The sequence below is a fragment of the Euprymna scolopes genome, chromosome 14 (assembly GCF_053919585.1).
Source record: "Euprymna scolopes isolate OS-2025 chromosome 14, ASM5391958v1, whole genome shotgun sequence".
Classification (NCBI taxonomy): Eukaryota; Metazoa; Mollusca; class Cephalopoda; order Sepiida; family Sepiolidae; genus Euprymna; species Euprymna scolopes.
The window spans coordinates 6881676-6903569 of record NC_136495.1 but is presented as its reverse complement, the minus strand read 5'-3'; the positions used below and the strand labels follow the sequence as shown (position 1 = coordinate 6903569).

General features: G+C 35.1%; 1 protein-coding gene across 1 annotated transcript in view; it reads right to left on the bottom strand.

The window, feature by feature from the left end:
* Positions 1-21894, bottom strand: part of LOC145292857 (chymotrypsinogen B-like) — a 106315-nt gene that overhangs the window by 59872 nt on the left and 24549 nt on the right. The window contains exons 3-4 of the mRNA XM_080138959.1: positions 19997-20093; positions 18167-18338 (exon numbers count right to left, since the gene is read on the bottom strand). Coding sequence (XP_079995085.1) covers positions 18167-18338; positions 19997-20093 — 269 coding nt within the window. The remainder of the gene's footprint in view (positions 1-18166; positions 18339-19996; positions 20094-21894) is intronic.

Below are 21894 nucleotides of genomic sequence, written 5' to 3'. Positions count from 1 at the left end.
TGTTTTGGATGTGTAGTATCGGTCGGAAAAAATGTAAATGTTGTGGATGTGTAGTATCGGTCGGAAAAAATGTAAATGTTTTGGATGTTTAGTACTGGTCGGAAAAAATGTAAATGTTTTGGATGTGTAGTATCGGTCGGAAAAAATGTAAATGTTTTGGATGTGTAGTATCGGTCGGAAAAAATGTAAATGTTTTGGATGTGTAGTATCGGTCGGAAAAAATGTAAATGTTTTGGATGTGTAGTATCGGTCGGAAAAAATGTAAATGTTTTGGATGTGTAGTATCGGTCGGAAAAATGTAAATGTTTTGGATGTGTAGTATCGGTCGGAAAAAATGTAAATGTTTTGGATGTGTAGTATCGGTCGGAAAAAATGTAAATGCTTTGGATGTGTAGTATCGGTCGGAAAAAATGTAAATGTTTTGGATGTGTAGTATCGGTCGGAAAAAATGTAAATGTTTTGGATGTGTAGTATCGGTCGGAAAAAATGTAAATGTTTTGGATGTGTAGTATCAGTCGGAAAAAATGTAAATGCTTTTGATGTGTGGTATCGGTCGGAAAAAATGTAAATGTTTTGGATGTGTAGTATCGGTCGGAAAAAATGTAAATGTTTTTGATGTGTAGTATCGGTCGGAAAAAATGTAAATGTTTTGGATGTGTAGTATCGGTCGCAAAAAATGTAAATGTTTTGGATGTGTAGTATCGGTCGGAAAAAATGTAAATGTTTTGGATGTGTAGTATCGGTCGGAGAAAATGTAAATGTTTTGGATGTGTAGTATCGGTCGGAAAAAATGTAAATGTTTTGGATGTGTAGTATCGGTCGGAAAAAATGTAAATGTTTTGGATGTGTAGTATCGGTCGGAAAAAAATGTAAATGTTTTGGATGTGTAGTATCGGTCGGAAAAAATGTAAATGCTTTGGATGTGTGGTATCGGTCGGAAAAAATGTAAATGTTTTGGATGTGTAGTATCGGTCGGAAAAAATGTAAATGTTTTGGATGTGTAGTATCGGTCGGAAAAAATGTAAATGTTTTGGATGTGTAGTATCGGTCGGAAAAAATGTAAATGTTTTGGATGTGTAGTATCGGGCGGAAAAAATGTAAATGTTTTGGATGTGTTGTATCGGTCGGAAAAAATGTAAATGTTTTGGATGTGTAGTATCGGTCGGAAAAAATGTAAATGTTTTGGATGTGTAGTATCGGTCGGAAAAAATGTAAATGTTTTGGATGTGTAGTATCGGTCGGAAAAAATGTAAATGTTTTGGATGTGTAGTATCGGTCGGAAAAAATGTAAATGGTTTGGATGTGTAGTATCGGTCGGAAAAAATGTAAATGTTTTGGATGTGTAGTATCGGTCGGAAAAAATGTAAATGCTTTGGATGTGTGGTATCGGTCGGAAAAAATGTAAATGTTTTGGATGTGTAGTATCGGTCGGAAAAAATGTAAATGTTTTGGATGTGTAGTATCGGTCGGAAAAAATGTAAATGTTTTTGATGTGTAGTATCGGTCGGAAAAAATGTAAATGTTTTGGATGTGTAGTATCGGTCGGAAAAAATGTAAATGTTTTGGATGTGTAGTATCGGTCGGAAAAAATGTAAATGTTTTGGATGTTTAGTACTGGTCGGAAAAAATGTAAATGTTTTGGATGTGTAGTATCGGTCGGAAAAAATGTAAATGTTTTTGATGTGTAGTATCGGTCGGAAAAAATGTAAATGTTTTGGATGTGTAGTATCGGTCGGAAAAAATGTAAATGTTTTGGATGTGTAGTATCGGTCGGAAAAAATGTAAATGTTTTGGATGTGTAGTATCGGTCGGAAAAAATGTAAATGTTTTGGATGTGTAGTATCGGTCGGAAAAAATGTAAATGTTTTGGATGTGTAGTATCGGTCGGAAAAAATGTAAATGTTTTGGATGTGTAGTATCGGTCGGAAAAAATGTAAATGTTTTGGATGTTTAGTACTGGTCGGAAAAAATGTAAATGTTTTGGATGTGTAGTATCGGTCGGAAAAAATGTAAATGTTTTGGATGTGTAGTATCGGTCGGAAAAAATGTAAATGTTTTGGATGTGTAGTATCGGTCGGAAAATATGTAAATGTTTTGGATGTGTAGTATCGGTCGGAAAAAATGTAAATGTTTTGGATGTGTAGTATCGGTCGGAAAAAATGTAAATGTTTTGGATGTGTAGTATCGGTCGGAAAAAATGTAAATGTTGTGGATGTGTAGTATCGGTCGGAAAAAATGTAAATGTTTTGGATGTTTAGTACTGGTCGGAAAAAATGTAAATGTTTTGGATGTGTAGTATCGGTCGGAAAAAATGTAAATGTTTTGGATGTGTAGTATCGGTCGGAAAAAATGTAAATGTTTTGGATGTGTAGTATCGGTCGGAAAAAATGTAAATGTTTTGGATGTGTAGTATCGGTCGGAAAAAATGTAAATGTTTTGGATGTGTAGTATCGGTCGGAAAAAATGTAAATGTTTTGGATGTGTAGTATCGGTCGGAAAAAATGTAAATGTTTTGGATGTGTAGTATCGGTCGGAAAAAATGTAAATGCTTTGGATGTGTAGTATCGGTCGGAAAAAATGTAAATGTTTTGGATGTGTAGTATCGGTCGGAAAAAATGTAAATGTTTTGGATGTGTAGTATCGGTCGGAAAAAATGTAAATGTTTTGGATGTGTAGTATCGGTCGGAAAAAATGTAAATGCTTTGGATGTGTGGTATCGGTCGGAAAAAATGTAAATGTTTTGGATGTGTAGTATCGGTCGGAAAAAATGTAAATGTTTTTGATGTGTAGTATCGGTCGGAAAAAATGTAAATGTTTTGGATGTGTAGTATCGGTCGCAAAAAATGTAAATGTTTTGGATGTGTAGTATCGGTCGGAAAAAATGTAAATGTTTTGGATGTGTAGTATCGGTCGGAGAAAATGTAAATGTTTTGGATGTGTAGTATCGGTCGGAAAAAATGTAAATGTTTTGGATGTGTAGTATCGGTCGGAAAAAATGTAAATGTTTTGGATGTGTAGTATCGGTCGGAAAAAAATGTAAATGTTTTGGATGTGTAGTATCGGTCGGAAAAAATGTAAATGCTTTGGATGTGTGGTATCGGTCGGAAAAAATGTAAATGTTTTGGATGTGTAGTATCGGTCGGAAAAAATGTAAATGTTTTGGATGTGTAGTATCGGTCGGAAAAAATGTAAATGTTTTGGATGTGTAGTATCGGTCGGAAAAAATGTAAATGTTTTGGATGTGTAGTATCGGGCGGAAAAAATGTAAATGTTTTGGATGTGTTGTATCGGTCGGAAAAAATGTAAATGTTTTGGATGTGTAGTATCGGTCGGAAAAAATGTAAATGTTTTGGATGTGTAGTATCGGTCGGAAAAAATGTAAATGTTTTGGATGTGTAGTATCGGTCGGAAAAAATGTAAATGTTTTGGATGTGTAGTATCGGTCGGAAAAAATGTAAATGGTTTGGATGTGTAGTATCGGTCGGAAAAAATGTAAATGTTTTGGATGTGTAGTATCGGTCGGAAAAAATGTAAATGCTTTGGATGTGTGGTATCGGTCGGAAAAAATGTAAATGTTTTGGATGTGTAGTATCGGTCGGAAAAAATGTAAATGTTTTGGATGTGTAGTATCGGTCGGAAAAAATGTAAATGTTTTTGATGTGTAGTATCGGTCGGAAAAAATGTAAATGTTTTGGATGTGTAGTATCGGTCGGAAAAAATGTAAATGTTTTGGATGTGTAGTATCGGTCGGAAAAAATGTAAATGTTTTGGATGTTTAGTACTGGTCGGAAAAAATGTAAATGTTTTGGATGTGTAGTATCGGTCGGAAAAAATGTAAATGTTTTTGATGTGTAGTATCGGTCGGAAAAAATGTAAATGTTTTGGATGTGTAGTATCGGTCGGAAAAAATGTAAATGTTTTGGATGTGTAGTATCGGTCGGAAAAAATGTAAATGTTTTGGATGTGTAGTATCGGTCGGAAAAAATGTAAATGTTTTGGATGTGTAGTATCGGTCGGAAAAAATGTAAATGTTTTGGATGTGTAGTATCGGTCGGAAAAAATGTAAATGTTTTGGATGTGTAGTATCGGTCGGAAAAAATGTAAATGTTTTGGATGTTTAGTACTGGTCGGAAAAAATGTAAATGTTTTGGATGTGTAGTATCGGTCGGAAAAAATGTAAATGTTTTGGATGTGTAGTATCGGTCGGAAAAAATGTAAATGTTTTGGATGTGTAGTATCGGTCGGAAAAAATGTAAATGTTTTTGATGTGTAGTATCGGTCGGAAAAAATGTAAATGTTTTGGATGTGTAGTATCGGTCGGAAAAAATGTAAATGTTTTGGATGTGTAGTATCGGTCGGAAAAAATGTAAATGTTTTGGATGTTTAGTACTGGTCGGAAAAAATGTAAATGTTTTGGATGTGTAGTATCGGTCGGAAAAAATGTAAATGTTTTTGATGTGTAGTATCGGTCGGAAAAAATGTAAATGTTTTGGATGTGTAGTATCGGTCGGAAAAAATGTAAATGTTTTGGATGTGTAGTATCGGTCGGAAAAAATGTAAATGTTTTGGATGTGTAGTATCGGTCGGAAAAAATGTAAATGTTTTGGATGTGTAGTATCGGTCGGAAAAAATGTAAATGTTTTGGATGTGTAGTATCGGTCGGAAAAAATGTAAATGTTTTGGATGTGTAGTATCGGTCGGAAAAAATGTAAATGTTTTGGATGTTTAGTACTGGTCGGAAAAAATGTAAATGTTTTGGATGTGTAGTATCGGTCGGAAAAAATGTAAATGTTTTGGATGTGTAGTATCGGTCGGAAAAAATGTAAATGTTTTGGATGTGTAGTATCGGTCGGAAAATATGTAAATGTTTTGGATGTGTAGTATCGGTCGGAAAAAATGTAAATGTTTTGGATGTGTAGTATCGGTCGGAAAAAATGTAAATGTTGTGGATGTGTAGTATCGGTCGGAAAAAATGTAAATGTTTTGGATGTTTAGTACTGGTCGGAAAAAATGTAAATGTTTTGGATGTGTAGTATCGGTCGGAAAAAATGTAAATGTTTTGGATGTGTAGTATCGGTCGGAAAAAATGTAAATGTTTTGGATGTGTAGTATCGGTCGGAAAAAATGTAAATGTTTTGGATGTGTAGTATCGGTCGGAAAAAATGTAAATGTTTTGGATGTGTAGTATCGGTCGGAAAAAATGTAAATGTTTTGGATGTGTAGTATCGGTCGGAAAAAATGTAAATGTTTTGGATGTGTAGTATCGGTCGGAAAAAATGTAAATGTTTTGGATGTGTAGTATCGGTCGGAAAAAATGTAAATGCTTTGGATGTGTAGTATCGGTCGGAAAAAATGTAAATGTTTTGGATGTGTAGTATCGGTCGGAAAAAATGTAAATGTTTTGGATGTGTAGTATCGGTCGGAAAAAATGTAAATGTTTTGGATGTGTAGTATCGGTCGGAAAAAATGTAAATGCTTTGGATGTGTGGTATCGGTCGGAAAAAATGTAAATGTTTTGGATGTGTAGTATCGGTCGGAAAAAATGTAAATGTTTTTGATGTGTAGTATCGGTCGGAAAAAATGTAAATGTTTTGGATGTGTAGTATCGGTCGCAAAAAATGTAAATGTTTTGGATGTGTAGTATCGGTCGGAAAAAATGTAAATGTTTTGGATGTGTAGTATCGGTCGGAGAAAATGTAAATGTTTTGGATGTGTAGTATCGGTCGGAAAAAATGTAAATGTTTTGGATGTGTAGTATCGGTCGGAAAAAATGTAAATGTTTTGGATGTGTAGTATCGGTCGGAAAAAAATGTAAATGTTTTGGATGTGTAGTATCGGTCGGAAAAAATGTAAATGCTTTGGATGTGTGGTATCGGTCGGAAAAAATGTAAATGTTTTGGATGTGTAGTATCGGTCGGAAAAAATGTAAATGTTTTGGATGTGTAGTATCGGTCGGAAAAAATGTAAATGTTTTGGATGTGTAGTATCGGTCGGAAAAAATGTAAATGTTTTGGATGTGTAGTATCGGGCGGAAAAAATGTAAATGTTTTGGATGTGTTGTATCGGTCGGAAAAAATGTAAATGTTTTGGATGTGTAGTATCGGTCGGAAAAAATGTAAATGTTTTGGATGTGTAGTATCGGTCGGAAAAAATGTAAATGTTTTGGATGTGTAGTATCGGTCGGAAAAAATGTAAATGTTTTGGATGTGTAGTATCGGTCGGAAAAAATGTAAATGGTTTGGATGTGTAGTATCGGTCGGAAAAAATGTAAATGTTTTGGATGTGTAGTATCGGTCGGAAAAAATGTAAATGCTTTGGATGTGTGGTATCGGTCGGAAAAAATGTAAATGTTTTGGATGTGTAGTATCGGTCGGAAAAAATGTAAATGTTTTGGATGTGTAGTATCGGTCGGAAAAAATGTAAATGTTTTTGATGTGTAGTATCGGTCGGAAAAAATGTAAATGTTTTGGATGTGTAGTATCGGTCGGAAAAAATGTAAATGTTTTGGATGTGTAGTATCGGTCGGAAAAAATGTAAATGTTTTGGATGTTTAGTACTGGTCGGAAAAAATGTAAATGTTTTGGATGTGTAGTATCGGTCGGAAAAAATGTAAATGTTTTTGATGTGTAGTATCGGTCGGAAAAAATGTAAATGTTTTGGATGTGTAGTATCGGTCGGAAAAAATGTAAATGTTTTGGATGTGTAGTATCGGTCGGAAAAAATGTAAATGTTTTGGATGTGTAGTATCGGTCGGAAAAAATGTAAATGTTTTGGATGTGTAGTATCGGTCGGAAAAAATGTAAATGTTTTGGATGTGTAGTATCGGTCGGAAAAAATGTAAATGTTTTGGATGTGTAGTATCGGTCGGAAAAAATGTAAATGTTTTGGATGTTTAGTACTGGTCGGAAAAAATGTAAATGTTTTGGATGTGTAGTATCGGTCGGAAAAAATGTAAATGTTTTGGATGTGTAGTATCGGTCGGAAAAAATGTAAATGTTTTGGATGTGTAGTATCGGTCGGAAAAAATGTAAATGTTTTTGATGTGTAGTATCGGTCGGAAAAAATGTAAATGTTTTGGATGTGTAGTATCGGTCGGAAAAAATGTAAATGTTTTGGATGTGTAGTATCGGTCGGAAAAAATGTAAATGTTTTGGATGTGTAGTATCGGGCGGAAAAAATGTAAATGTTTTGGATGTGTAGTATCGGTCGGAAAAAATGTAAATGTTTTGGATGTGTAGTATCGGTCGGAAAAAATGTAAATGTTTTGGATGTGTAGTATCGGTCGGAAAAAAGGTAAATGTTTTGGATGTGTAGTATCGGTCGGAAAAAATGTAAATGTTTTGGATGTGTAGTATCGGTCGGAAAAAATGTAAATGTTTTGGATGTGTAGTATCGGTCGGAAAAAATGTAAATGTTTTGGATGTGTAGTATCGGTCGGAAAAAAATGTAAATGTTTTGGATGTGTAGTATCGGTCGGAAAAAATGTAAATGTTTTGGATGTTTAGTACTGGTCGGAAAAAATGTAAATGTTTTGGATGTGTAGTATCGGTCGGAAAAAATGTAAATGTTTTGGATGTGTAGTATCGGTCGGAAAAAATGTAAATGTTTTGGATGTGTAGTATCGGTCGGAAAAAATGTAAATGTTTTTGATGTGTAGTATCGGTCGGAAAATATGTAAATGTTTTGGATGTGTAGTATCGGTCGGAAAAAATGTAAATGTTTTGGATGTGTAGTATCGGTCGGAAAATATGTAAATGTTTTGGATGTGTAGTATCGGTCGGAAAAAATGTAAATGTTTTGGATGTGTAGTATCGGTCGGAAAAAATGTAAATGTTTTGGATGTGTAGTATCGGTCGGAAAAAATGTAAATGTTGTGGATGTGTAGTATCGGTCGGAAAAAATGTAAATGTTTTGGATGTTTAGTACTGGTCGGAAAAAATGTAAATGTTTTGGATGTGTAGTATCGGTCGGAAAAAATGTAAATGTTTTGGATGTGTAGTATCGGTCGGAAAAAATGTAAATGTTTTGGATGTGTAGTATCGGTCGGAAAAAATGTAAATGTTTTGGATGTGTAGTATCGGTCGGAAAAAATGTAAATGTTTTGGATGTGTAGTATCGGTCGGAAAAAATGTAAATGTTTTGGATGTGTAGTATCGGTCGGAAAAAATGTAAATGTTTTGGATGTGTAGTATCGGTCGGAAAAAATGTAAATGTTTTGGATGTGTAGTATCGGTCGGAAAAAATGTAAATGTTTTGGATGTGTAGTATCGGTCGGAAAAAATGTAAATGTTTTGGATGTGTAGTATCGGTCGGAAAAAATGTAAATGTTTTGGATGTGTAGTATCGGTCGGAAAAAATGTAAATGTTTTGGATGTGTAGTATCGGTCGGAAAAAATGTAAATGTTTTGGATGTGTAGTATCGGTCGGAAAAAATGTAAATGTTTTGGATGTTTAGTACTGGTCGGAAAAAATGTAAATGTTTTGGATGTGTAGTATCGGTCGGAAAAAATGTAAATGTTTTGGATGTGTAGTATCGGTCGGAAAAAATGTAAATGGTTTTGGATGTGTAGTATCGGTCGCAAAAAATGTAAATGTTTTGGATGTGTAGTATCGGTCGGAAAAAATGTAAATGTTTTGGATGTGTAGTATCGGTCGGAAAAAATGTAAATGTTTTGGATGTGTAGTATCGGTCGGAAAAAATGTAAATGTTTTGGATGTGTAGTATCGGTCGGAAAAAATGTAAATGTTTTGGATGTGTAGTATCGGTCGGAAAAAATGTAAATGTTTTGGATGTGTAGTATCGGTCGGAAAAAATGTAAATGCTTTTGATGTGTGGTATTGGTCGGAAAAAATGTAAATGTTTTGGATGTGTAGTATCGGTCGGAAAAAATGTAAATGTTTTGGATGTGTAGTATCGGTCGGAAAAAATGTAAATGTTTTGGATGTGTAGTATCGGTCGGAAAAAATGTAAATGTTTTGGATGTGTAGTATCGGTCGGAAAAAATGTAAATGTTTTGGATGTGTTGTATCGGTCGGAAAAAATGTAAATGTTTTGGATGTGTAGTATCGGTCGGAAAAAATGTAAATGTTTTGGATGTGTAGTATCGGTCGGAAAAAATGTAAATGTTTTGGATGTGTAGTATCGGTCGGAAAAAATGTAAATGTTTTGGATGTGTAGTATCGGTCGGAAAAAATGTAAATGGTTTGGATGTGTAGTATCGGTCGGAAAAAATGTAAATGTTTTGGATGTGTAGTATCGGTCGGAAAAAATGTAAATGTTGGGTACTTATGTAATTTTTGTTGTCGTGCAGAAATAATGATGTTATTATTTGAAAGCCATTTTGAACAGGTATTTTTAATTACATTTTCACCCCAAACAAGGCACATTGCCACTTTGCTGTAGGGGGCTACTGTCAGGGGCAGCAACTACTGGGCCGCTATGTTGGGATTTGGGCCGCAAGATGTCGGTTCACGTTACACTTGAACTTATGCATGTCATTACAGTTAGGGAAGCAGGGACTTGGAATGGAATTCCAGAGTCTAGCGGTTCTGGAGAAAAAACTACTGGAATAGAAAGATCTTTTACATCTAGGGATCTCTACTGTGTGGGGGTGGGATTTAGCTGCCTGTCGGGTTTGTCGAGGGTGTCTACGTCGTGGGGGCACAAGCGTCTGCAGTTCGTCAGAGCATTCACCATTAAAATACTTGTAGAATAGGCAGAGGGATGCAATGACTCGTCGATGGGATAGAGGCTGATTCTTAGATGCCAGTTCAGGGCCTATCAAATTGGTGACTCCCGTGCGCAAATGAGACCACTGAATGGTTAAAAAAAATGTGACCATCTATTTATGCCCCCATTCCACTACAGATTGGAGGTCATCCTCTAGTGTTTTTGCCATTTCTTTAGTTATGTGTTCATTTGTTTTCCTGTCATGCCTGTTATAGAGTGTGGTGTCATCAGCATATATACCCATCTCAGAGGCAGTTTTGTCGGGGAGGTCATTAATAAATATTGCGAACAAAAATTATATAAGTACCCAACATTTACATTTTTTTCCGACCGATACTGCACACCAAAAATATTTACATTTTTCCGACCAACTAATGAATAGTTACACTCCTCAAAATGATGTTTGCCGAGAAAGTTTTGTAAGTAATCCGTGTTTGTTAGATATCCGTGTTTACCTTTAAAATCCCCTTTTAGTTATAGGGTGTGTGTCGATCAAGAAAACAACAACAACAAAAAACTGTAAAAAAAGAAATAAAAGGGAACGTTGGTGACTACATTGCCCGAAAATTCTACTAAATATGAGTATTTTTATAACGCAAATAGGTAACAAATACGTAAGCCTCATATATTTTTAGTTTTCTTAATAATTTCGCAACTGTAGTTTCTATAAAATAACTTTTTGCTTAATCACCTTGATTTAACCCAACGGTAGTTTTTATTCTAATACTAAAAAACTACCTATTCGCATACAATGATAATGTGTTTTTGTTATGTAAACGCAAATAACGTAGGTAATTGATAATGATTTTTTTCCTTCGAAAAACTACTTATTTGCGGACAATGTAAATGTGATCTTGGTTCTCGTGACTCTTTTGCCTCCCAATTTTTCGTATGATACGATTTTAATCACGTCATTACGGTGTAGCGACAATAAAAGAAACCATTTAATCAAGTGCCGATTGTTATGGATTTAGCTGAATACGATATTAAAAATCACTTTATTGGCACTTATGCACTTATGCTACCAGGCTGGCGGATGTTATGTAACTATTCTGTACTTTCACCTAACATTTAAAAAAATGATATCGTAAAACTTGAATTTATGTAATCATTTTATTATAGATATTTTTGAGGATGGATTTACTTAGCGTGCGTGCACTGATGTTACAAAACTGATGGGCGTATTGTAATTATTTTGTACTTTCACCTAACAATTTAATAAAAAAAAAATGCAAAACTTTAATATAACTTGAAAATACTATTTTCAGAAATAGCACGGTAACATAAGTGTATATACAAAGGACCGTTTAAATAAATTCACAATGATTTAAATTTGAAGTTTGTGTAATTATTTCTAAAAAAATTAGTACTAAAAATAATGAACTTTTAGTCATGGTAACATGTATTCATGTCAATAAAATACAATAATTGCACGTCACTTTAAATTTCAATCATTGCGAATTTGTTACTTGTGCGTAATTTGAACCAGACGTAACTCAGCGTCCGATCGGCTTTGCCCGGAACATGACGTCATGTGCTCGGGTTTGATTGAAATGTGACGTCATGCGCTCGGGTTTGATTGTAATGTGACGTAAGACGTCGATCAGCGAATCAATGCACTGCAAAGTAGCAGACGTACTTTTCGAAACAAAAATTGTAAGGATTTTTTTAATTTTTTTATTTTACAAGGTGGTTACCACTTATCAAGGCCCGGAAGCCACTCAGGGATAAGGGTCATTGTAAGTACAGTACGTTAGTGTGGAGATGTAATAAAGTGTCTACTTTTTTTTATTTTTTTTTTTTTTATTACATTTTCACCCCAAACAAGGCACATTGCCACTTTGGTGTAGGGGGCTACTATCAGGGGAAACATCTACTGGGGTACTATGTAGGGATTAGGGCAGCAAGATGTTGGTTCACGTTGCACTTGAACTTATGCATGTCAGTACAGTTGGGGAAGCAGTGACCTGGAATGGAATTCCAAAGTCTAGCAGTTCTGGGGAAGAAACTACTGGAGTAGAAAGATCTTTTACATCTAGGGATCTCTACAGTGTGGGGGTGGGATTTTGCAGCTTGTCGGGTCTGTCGAGGGTGTTCACGTCGTGGGGGCACAAGTGCTTGCAGTTCATCAGAGCATTCACCATTATAATACTTGTAGAACAGGCAGAGGGATGCAACGTTTCGACGATGGGACAGAGGCTGAAGCTTAGATGCCAGTTTAGGGCCTATCAGATTTGCGACTCTCTTTTGAACCCTGTCAAGGAGCGAGAGACTAGTAGCCGATGCACCAGCCCAAATATGACAGCAATACTCCATACATGGGCGAATGGTGGCCTTATAGAGATACAGGATATTTTTGGGTGTTAGAAGTTTTCTAGCACGGTAGAGAGAGCCCACCTTCCTCGCAGCGGCCCTGGCAATGCCCTCGATGTAATTGTTCCAACTCATGTTTCCTGTGAACGTTAGGCCAAGGAGCTTGAAAGACATACTCTCAGATAAAGAGTCGTTGGCCATTGCTATAGGTGGTAGAGAAGGTTTCTTGTAATTATTGAATGAAACCAGTTTAGTCTTGGCGGCATTGAACGTGACCATCCATTTTTGTCCCCATTCCACTACTGATTGGAGGTCATCCTCTAGTGTTTCTGCCATTACTTTAGATATATGTTCATTTGTTTTCCTGCCGTGCCTGCCATAGAGTGTGGTGTCATCAGCATATATACCCATCTCAGAGGCAATTTTGTCGGGGAGGTCATTTATGAATATCAGGAACAACAGAGGTCCAAGGATAGATCCCTGGGGCACTCCCGCATTTATATCACACTGTTTCGTCGAGGACAACCTGGATTTTTCTCTTATCTAAGAAGGATTTAATTATGTTAAGTATTCTACCAGTGATACCGTATGATCTAATCTTCCTGAGGAGACCCTCATGCCATACCCTGTCAAAAGCCTTAGATATATCTAGAGCTACCGCTCTGCCCTCTCCCGCTTTGTCCAGTGAATGGTATATGCGTTCAGAGATTACAGTGAGGATGTCTGCCATGGAACGGGCTTGTCTAAATCCATATTGTTGGTCGGTCAGAAGTTTAGCATCTGTAAGGTGCTGGACTAGAGCATGGTTAATTAAGGTCTCAAATATTTTAGCAAAAAGTGAGAGGAGGCTAATAGGTCGATAATTTAATGGGTCAGTTCTTTCGCCAGAATTCTTGAATACTGGTACCACAGAAGCAGTTTTCCAACAGGGGGCGGTTCATCAGGAATTTGTTTACGTTGAACTTGAAGACATCCAGGTTGTAGTCAGGTGGGAAGCAGGCAGACGGAACAGAGTTCCACTGGCGTGCAGTTCTAGTTCTAAATAAAAATCATTAAATTCCTTAAGCAGCACACACACACACACACACACACACACACACACACACACACACACACACACACACACACACACACACACACACACACACACAAACTGTAAAGAAAAGAAAGAATATCTTTACTTTGGAAACATATTTGATGACGCCGGAACAAGCGGTCTCATATTGTCTAAGCGGTTCATCCTTTATGTGATGTCCCTCAACAAATAGGTTGTTCCGAAATCGTGTCTGGGGAGTCGGCTAATTTCAGTTAATGTCTGTAGATGTGATATCTGCCGTCTGCATACCAGCAGTAACTATCTTAGTTGTATAGGACGCGTTGCTTGTCACATCGTAGAATGTAGAACTGGATAAAAATATAAGAATTTAAAAAAATCGAGGCATAGCCAATAGATTGCGTCGTAGTCCATATGGTTAGGTCGTCAGTATTGCACACTTCATGCGTGCGACGACCTGGGTTCGCGCCTATGTTGGAGCATGTCACTGATAAGATGCAGTACATCGAACCCCACTTTGGGTCTGGCTGGTCCGTTGTCGATGGAGTTGAAAGTAGTTGCAAAAAACAACAAAAAGAAAAAACGGATAGAGGAAGACGACTATGGAACTTTCTTGCATAGATTCGACCGAGAAATAAGAAGGACAATTTGAAAAAATTACAAAAAAAAGTTCATTAAGCAAAAACACTCAGTGCTGCTTAACAATACTTGTCTCCCTCTCTCTCTCTCTCTCTCTCTCTCTCTCTTTTGAAGTCTAGAATGTGATTAACCTCTCGCTACAAAGGCACTCTTGCCGCCGCCATTTCAACAACAGACTTAGCTCAGAATTTATTCACAAAATAAAAATTAATAATAATTTTTATTACTTCAACCCAATCATCGTCCGGGAACAAAAAATTACTTTTAACCAAAATAAACGTCACATCAACCCTACAAGTCTGATGTGGCCTCTCTTTAGTGTTACATTGAATAGCACAGAGTGTTCTTGTTTGATTATCTTTTTCTGTAGTTTTTCCATTCGATGAATGGTATTTTTGACATTACAGTCGAACCGGTGTATGAATGTTCCGAAATCTATTTCATTATTATATGTTGTTCTTGCTAGTACTTTCGACGTTTCATCTGTCGTCTTCAGGCAGTTTTTGATTTAGAATGTTGTTGTTGTTGTACGCTTCGTTTTATTTATAGGTGGATTCGTGTGAAGAAGCGAGTCGTGTGTAAAAAGGTGTGTTTTTGTGTACGTTTTTAATGATCTATATATATAAAAGCGAAAATGTATGTATGTATGTGTGTATGTTTGTGTGTCTGCTAAAAACTTTCGACAGACACGACGAAAATTCACAAACTCGGTATCATATCGAAGCCCCATCCTTCCCTCGAAAAATAACGAAAAATTGGCCAAAAACGTTCATTTTTGCACCCCGAAATCGACAATTTTCGACAGGGGGGGTCAACAAAAACGGTCTTCCCGTGATGACTAGCGGTTCTACGCATGCGCCAGATGCCGTCATCACCTGATTTACTTTAAATAGTTGAAAAACTGAACAATTTTCGTGTACGTCGCGTTAGGTCAGTCGATTAGAGCATTGGTTCATTATCTAAACGTTTTGGGTTCGAATCGTGGTGTGAGATGTCTTCTATTTTTTTTTCGATTTTTTAAATTTAAATATTGAACCAGTATTATTTAAGCCATTTTTCACGTAACGTTCGTTTTTCTGTTTTTTTTTTACTTCGCTTATCCACCCACGATCACACACCCCAAAACCCACCGATTTTTTACATTTTAATATCGAAACAGGCTTATTTAAGCCATTTTTCACGTGTTTGTTTTCTGTTTTCATCGTTCGTTTGCCTTACGTTAGTTTTTTTGTGTTTTTTCGATGTTTTGATTACCCCCCCGCTTAATTAAAACGTTGTTTTCTTTTTTTACTTCGCTTATAATAAACAAACCTACGTCGTCGTCGTCATCGTCGTCGTCGTCGTCGTCGTCGTCGTCGTCGTCGTCGCCGTCGTTCAGCTCGACGACTTCCGAGCTCGCACCTATCAATTTGGTTCTTACTTAAATAAATTCAAACATTTTTCAGTAACCCATTCTGGCTGGCCGATTTTATTTTCAAACTTCGCCTCAGGGCTTCGGGTTCGATCCTACCCCCCCAGTTTCTTTTTTATTTAACACCACACACACATACAAACACCCGGGAAACGCTGGGTTCCCCCGCTAGTATTAAAATAAATGGATGAGTGTTATTTAAATTGTAATTTACAGGTTTTTATGTGAATTCAAATGATGCGATTCGTGTGTAAAAGCTGCGTTGTTTTTACGTTTTTAAAAATGATACTAAAATAAATATACGGATGCTATTTGAATTATGATTTATAGTTTTTTTTATATATATACCTTCCCTCCCATTGTACATATATAACTTTTAAGTGTCCAGACACTTTAGGATGTTATTGCTATTATGAAAATTGATATTATTAATTGTGGGTTACTTCATTCGTATATACAAAGCCTCTAATATTTTTAATCTTTTTACGTTGTGGTCTGTGAGGATAACTTTTGTGTTGTCGACTAAAATTGTTCTATATTGTGAATGGGCCAGCCATGTTATTTCAGGTGCTGGCTGATGGAGCTGGTATCAGAAAGATGAGGGGTTAATCTTCTGGACAATGTGTTAGTCGTATGACCGATATACTATTTGTATTGTAGGAGACACAATCTCCCAAGGGGCATTGAAATTGATAAACTACATTGGCTTTTTTTCGACCGTTTTAATTGTCCGGGGGTTGTTTTTAATTATCAGGTTAGCGGTAGTTACTTTCTTATAGTATGTAAGATAATTTTCATATAATTTTGGAAAGTAAAGTAAAAAAAAATTAAATTGAAAGACAGGAACATACAAAAATAATTAAATTAAAAAATAGTAAATATTATATTCCATTTCAATGAATTGTCAGAATTAATAAATTAATGAATTAATTAACGTTTATGCAGTTTGTCTTTCAAGTTTAAGTTCTATCAATAATTGAATATTTTTAATGATGAATTGTCATTGTAACTTAATGAATTTAATTGACCTTTTATCGCCTGAAATAAATTATGCTTTTTATGTGCATCCATACTTCTTTGAATTCTTATGATTCTTTTTGACACTATAAATAAACTTTTGTGGCTACCACTGTCAAATTTTGGATAATTATTACCTTTTATATCAAAAGTTAAGTACATTTATTGTATTAATTCATTATCTTAAGACTTAATATTTCATTTGGAAATAATTCAAGAAAACTTATATTTTTCTTGTCAGAAAAATGTAATAACAATCTTTGCCATAATGAATTTTTATGTGAAATGTACGGTTTTTTAGATTTGAGATAAAATTATTTCAGAGATTTTTTATTTCACATGCTATTTTTTCTTTGAGAAATTAACTTTAAGCTATAATCTTTCAAACATAATCAGAAAGTGACCGAAATTAAAAAAAAATATTATGATTAGCCGGCGTTCAAAACCATGTCAGCCATTCAGTTTGCACATAACTACAATATCGTTACAATAGGAGTAGCAACCCCACAGCCTATCAAAATTGGTATTATTTCTTTCTTTTAGATTGATTGCCTGGCCCAAGCTTAAAAGTAATCTGCTCTATTTTTTTAGGAGATTAAACAGGTAGATCCTCTAGCATATAATGTAGTTAACTGATAGTAACAGTAAATGGAAACTTCTGAGAGGTTAGCTGTGGTCACACTGATGAACCCGGGTTGCATATTGCTTACGTTATGGAAGCGTACTAGAAATGAATATGACGTCACATGGCTCAAAAAGAAAGGGTGATAGGTGTTCGGATGTAAAGTATATTATAATTTTTTTTTACTATTATTCACCCAAAACAAGAATATTACTACTTCGACTTAAAGAGTTACTATTTGGGATCATATCTACTGGAGATTATATAGGGAGTTGAGCAGCAAGATGTCTGTTTGCATTACATATAAACTTTTGCATGTTAGGAAATCAAGACAATGTGAGGAATTTCAAAGTCTAACAGTTTGATGGAAGAAAGTATTAGGGTAAAAATATTTCCGGCATCTTAGGACCTCAACAGTGAAGAGTGGGATTTTACTGCTTGTAGAGTTAGTCAGAGCACATTCCATCAGAATATTAAAGAATAAGTCGTCTGTTCTTGTAAGTGAGTAAATATGAGATAGGATAGCCGAAGATTCGAACCTGCGAAGCTAGGATTGGAATTGAGAATTCCGATCATAAGTTAAAATAAATAATACAGAATGTTATTGAAAATGGAATGTAGAATTAACCATTGTTTACTTCACATAAAATAATTAGATATCTGTTTATTGAGAAAGGAATATAATGATAAATTTTGTTTCTGTTAATGAAATGAAATTAAAATAAGGAATCTAGATCCGAACAATAGAAATATTAAACATATTTGTAAAGTGGATTAGGAAAATTAGGTTAGACAAAACATGTCAGGCCACGAGTTAGGTATGCACGTGTTGGTCATGCAATGACGTCATGAGTTCTCAATATAGAGAGCTTTAGTTAGATAAGCCAGTCAGTCAGGGGAGAAGGGAGTCAGAGACAGAGCTGACATCGAACCTTTGAAGCGAAGAAAGAAGTCATGTAGAGACTTTGAATTCTTTGATGCAAAGGCATTGACCGGTTGTATGGAATAAACGAACATCACCATCTTTTTGTATCTGCGTCTTCGTGTTATATTATTATATTATTATTAATGGTCAGTGATTTGTGATTTTTGAATCCCCCTCTCTCTCCCTATCTCTGCCTCCCTAATAGTCAGTGATTCATGGAATCCCCCTCTCTCTTTATCTCTATAGTCAGTGATTTTTGAATCCCATCTCACTATCTCTGTCATTTTTTTAATTTTTTAATAATCTGCTACCCTAATTGATTTGGAACGAGATCACATACAACAAATAACCACTGTTTTCTATAGTTTTTAGTCAAGGTATTTGACAAGACGGCATCACCTGAGGATCACCTGAGAAACTTGTATGACACAAGTATGACAACTCAACATACTTACATATCATTTTTCCCCATCCCATAATCCAACATTCTCTACTGACGAATGTTTCGTTCATGTCAGATGGAAGATTCATTGGTTCCACGGCTTCAGTATAGGTAGCTGATCGAGAGAGTTTGAGAAGGGCCAAATCAAATGGGTAGCCATCTGGATTAGCAGTAAAATCTGGATGCTGCAATAATAATAATAATAATAATAATAATAAGAAGAAGAAGAAGAAGAAGAAGAGAAAAGGCAATAAAATAAGTTTTAATAAGTTTTTTTTAATTTTCAAAGTTTAGAATTTAGAATTCCTCATTCAGACATATCTACATGCACTGGCCTATCACACACACACACACACACACACACACACACACACACACACACCACACACACACACACACACACACACATATATATGTATATATATTTGAAGAACTCAGTAGAATTTCACACGATAACGTCTCTGCTTTCTTGAGTACAGGAAAATGTCTTCATTCTAAATTTTTTCTCAGTCGAAACAAGTATGTTCAGAGAAAAAACTGAACAAAATATAATAAATTTGTATCAATAAGATAACAGAAGAAAAAAAAACGAAATAATAGGCTACTGCAAATCAGGAGTTCACATGTCACTTTGAAAATCCGATAATTTCATATGAGAATCAATTATTTAGGAAATTCTATTGATTTTTCTACTTATGCGAATAAAATAAGTCATATTTTTAACTGTCTGAAGACAAGAAAAGAAATTGTTTTTATATAATTTTTATTTCATTGATTGCTCTACTTATAAAAATACAATAATATATATGTTCTAGACGGACGTAGAAAATGCATAAAGAGAAAAATAAAATGTTAAGTCAAGGAAAATGTAAAGGCTAAAAGAAAGATGCCATTTGATACTTTAGAACCAATATAGTTAACTAATATAATATAATATAGTTAACCTATGTCTAAATAAAAAACTAGAAAGTTTCAAATTTAGAGATATCAAAATTGTTTTAAACTGTAAAAGTGAAATAGGCACTGATTATAAATTTGAGATAGTTACAATCGAATTATGCAAAATAGATATAGCTCATCTACATTTTTTACTGAAATCTGTAAAAATATCAATCGGCTAAAACAAAACCAATAAATAAGAAGAATACCCGTGTAAGAACGGGTAAATTTTTTTTTCATCATTTTATGTCCTATTACAAAGATAAAAGTGAACATATAATGCTGCTAAACCTTATGTATAGAATCTTTATTCAAATTTTAATTAAAATATAATACACAGAAATATATATATATTATACATGCATATATATCAAAGAATAAACAGATAAATTGGGACACGCTTTTAGATGCGAAAAAATAATTTTATTTTCTAAAGCAGTTTATTCTTTAATTTTCCAATTCAAGATGTTTTTATTTGCCGACACCTTATTTTCAATATATATGTGGTTTTATAAGTAGAAAAGTCAATGAAATAAAAATTATATAAACATAAAGAGAAACCATATTGTAATATTTCGAGAAAACTTCCTTCGCCAGACATGTGTTTTACATTTAAACGACCATATTTTAGCTATTGTATACGTAAGCAATTTCGCAGAAATAGGCAATTAATTTTATTTATTTGAAAAATATATTATTATCACTAGACAGTGCTTCAAGTAAACTACATTAACCTCCTATGAAAATACATATTTTGTTTACGCTTGAGAAAGTGCCGCAATGAAACCATACAAAATGTGCTCTCGAATCTACATTGTGTGAATTTTTGAATGTTTATTTACAGATTAAAAACCCTGATGGTGTTACAAAATATAACTTGAATAATAATTCGAATAATACTTACCATAATTACTTCTGAAGCCTGAATTCTCTGTTCGTCTCCAGTTTCAATACTAGTGTTATGTTCTCCAAGTACAATGAGATAATTTGATGGATTCAAACTGGAATTATCAAAAAACAGTGTTTACATCGATATTTCATATATCAAATAATATAACGTAATGGTTAGGAGCCTTGACTATCGTACGGGCGATCGCTCGGTTTCGATCCTGGCTTGAAGTAGTTGCCTGTCTAACCGCACTCATGAGCTTTGATGCAGCGAAACAGTACTGTATGTGGATGATTATATATATATATATGATTTTCAGAATGTGAGAGAATGTATATAATAAATTCCACAGCCAAACAACGTCGCAGCTCACAAGAGCCATGACAGTCAAAGAACCGGAAGTCCAAGACTCGAGTTTCGCCCTCATTTGGGCTCATCAGTTAGACACATCCGAACTAAGGATTCGAAACCCGAGCCTCTTGCATGCAAGGCAAGCACTCTACCAACTGAGCAAATGCCCTGCACACAAGAATTCTATTAACCAACACAGATCAAGCAAACCGCGCCGAAATCCGACTGTGAAATGAACCTACCTCGTATCGACAAGGGACGCGGTCATCCAACCAGCTAATAACCCCAAGCCGACGTCTCACAAGTAGGAGTTTCAACTCGAAAGGACGATGCCATCCAGCAATACTAACCAAGCGAGCAACTTATGATAGGATTTTCAGAATGTGAGAGAATGTATATAATAAATTCCACAGCCAAACAACGTCGCAGCTCACAAGAGCCATGACAGTCAAAGAACCGGAAGTCCAAGACTCGAGTTTCGCCCTCATTTGGGCTCATCAGTTAGACACATCCGAACTAGTAGTTAGTATTGCTGGATGGCATCGTCCTTTCGAGTTGAAACTCCTACTTGTGAGACGTCGGCTTGGGGTTATTAGCTGGTTGGATGAACGCGTCCCTTGTCGATACGAGGTAGATTCATTTCACAGTCGGATTTCGGCGTGGTTTGCTTGATCTGTGTTGGTTAATAGAATTCTTGTGTGCAGGGCGTTTGCTCAGTTGGTAGAGTGCTTGCCTTGCATGCAAGAGGCTCGGGTTTCGAATCCTCAGTTCGGATGTGTCTAACTGATGAGCCCAAATGAGGGCGAAACTCGAGTCTTGGACTTCCGGTTCTTTGACTGTCATGGCTCTTGTGAGCTGCGACGTTGTTTGGCTGTGGAATTTATTATATATATATATATATATATATATATATATATATATATATATATATATATATGATAGGGCGATTCCAAAATATTTTTTGATTCCGATACAATAACCGATTCTGATTCTTTTAAAATCATTAAATATTTAGTTATACAGTGGTTTTACATAACATTAGCATGCAATCTTATGTGATATATGGTAGATATTTTCACGAATGTAAAAAAATACACGTGTGTGTTACCTATAAATATTAAATTTGTTGTTAAAATCACCACATATTAATCCTTTTTTGTTCAGTAGCAATAATGAAAAATAAAGTTGTAAAAAGAAGCAACCAAATAATGAACAATTACAAGAATCGTTTTTGGCATTGAAAAGTAGATCAATTTTTTTTTTTTCTGATTCCGAACTCGATCTCGATACCTTAAAACTTCTCAATATATATATATATATATATATATACATAGGGCCCGACAATATTTTTCGGGCACTTTGAAAAAAGTACTTCAAGGTGGTTACTAGTGCAAAAACTTTTGAGATTGTAAGTACCTAGTTGAAGACTGAACATCCACTACTAGTGTTATCATTTTTTTTTTGTTTGGTTTTGATAATTTTAGTTTTTTTGTGATTTTTGCGAAAACTTGCGCAACACTAGTTTTCGAACATGACAAAAATCCTATTTTATTAAGAGCCAT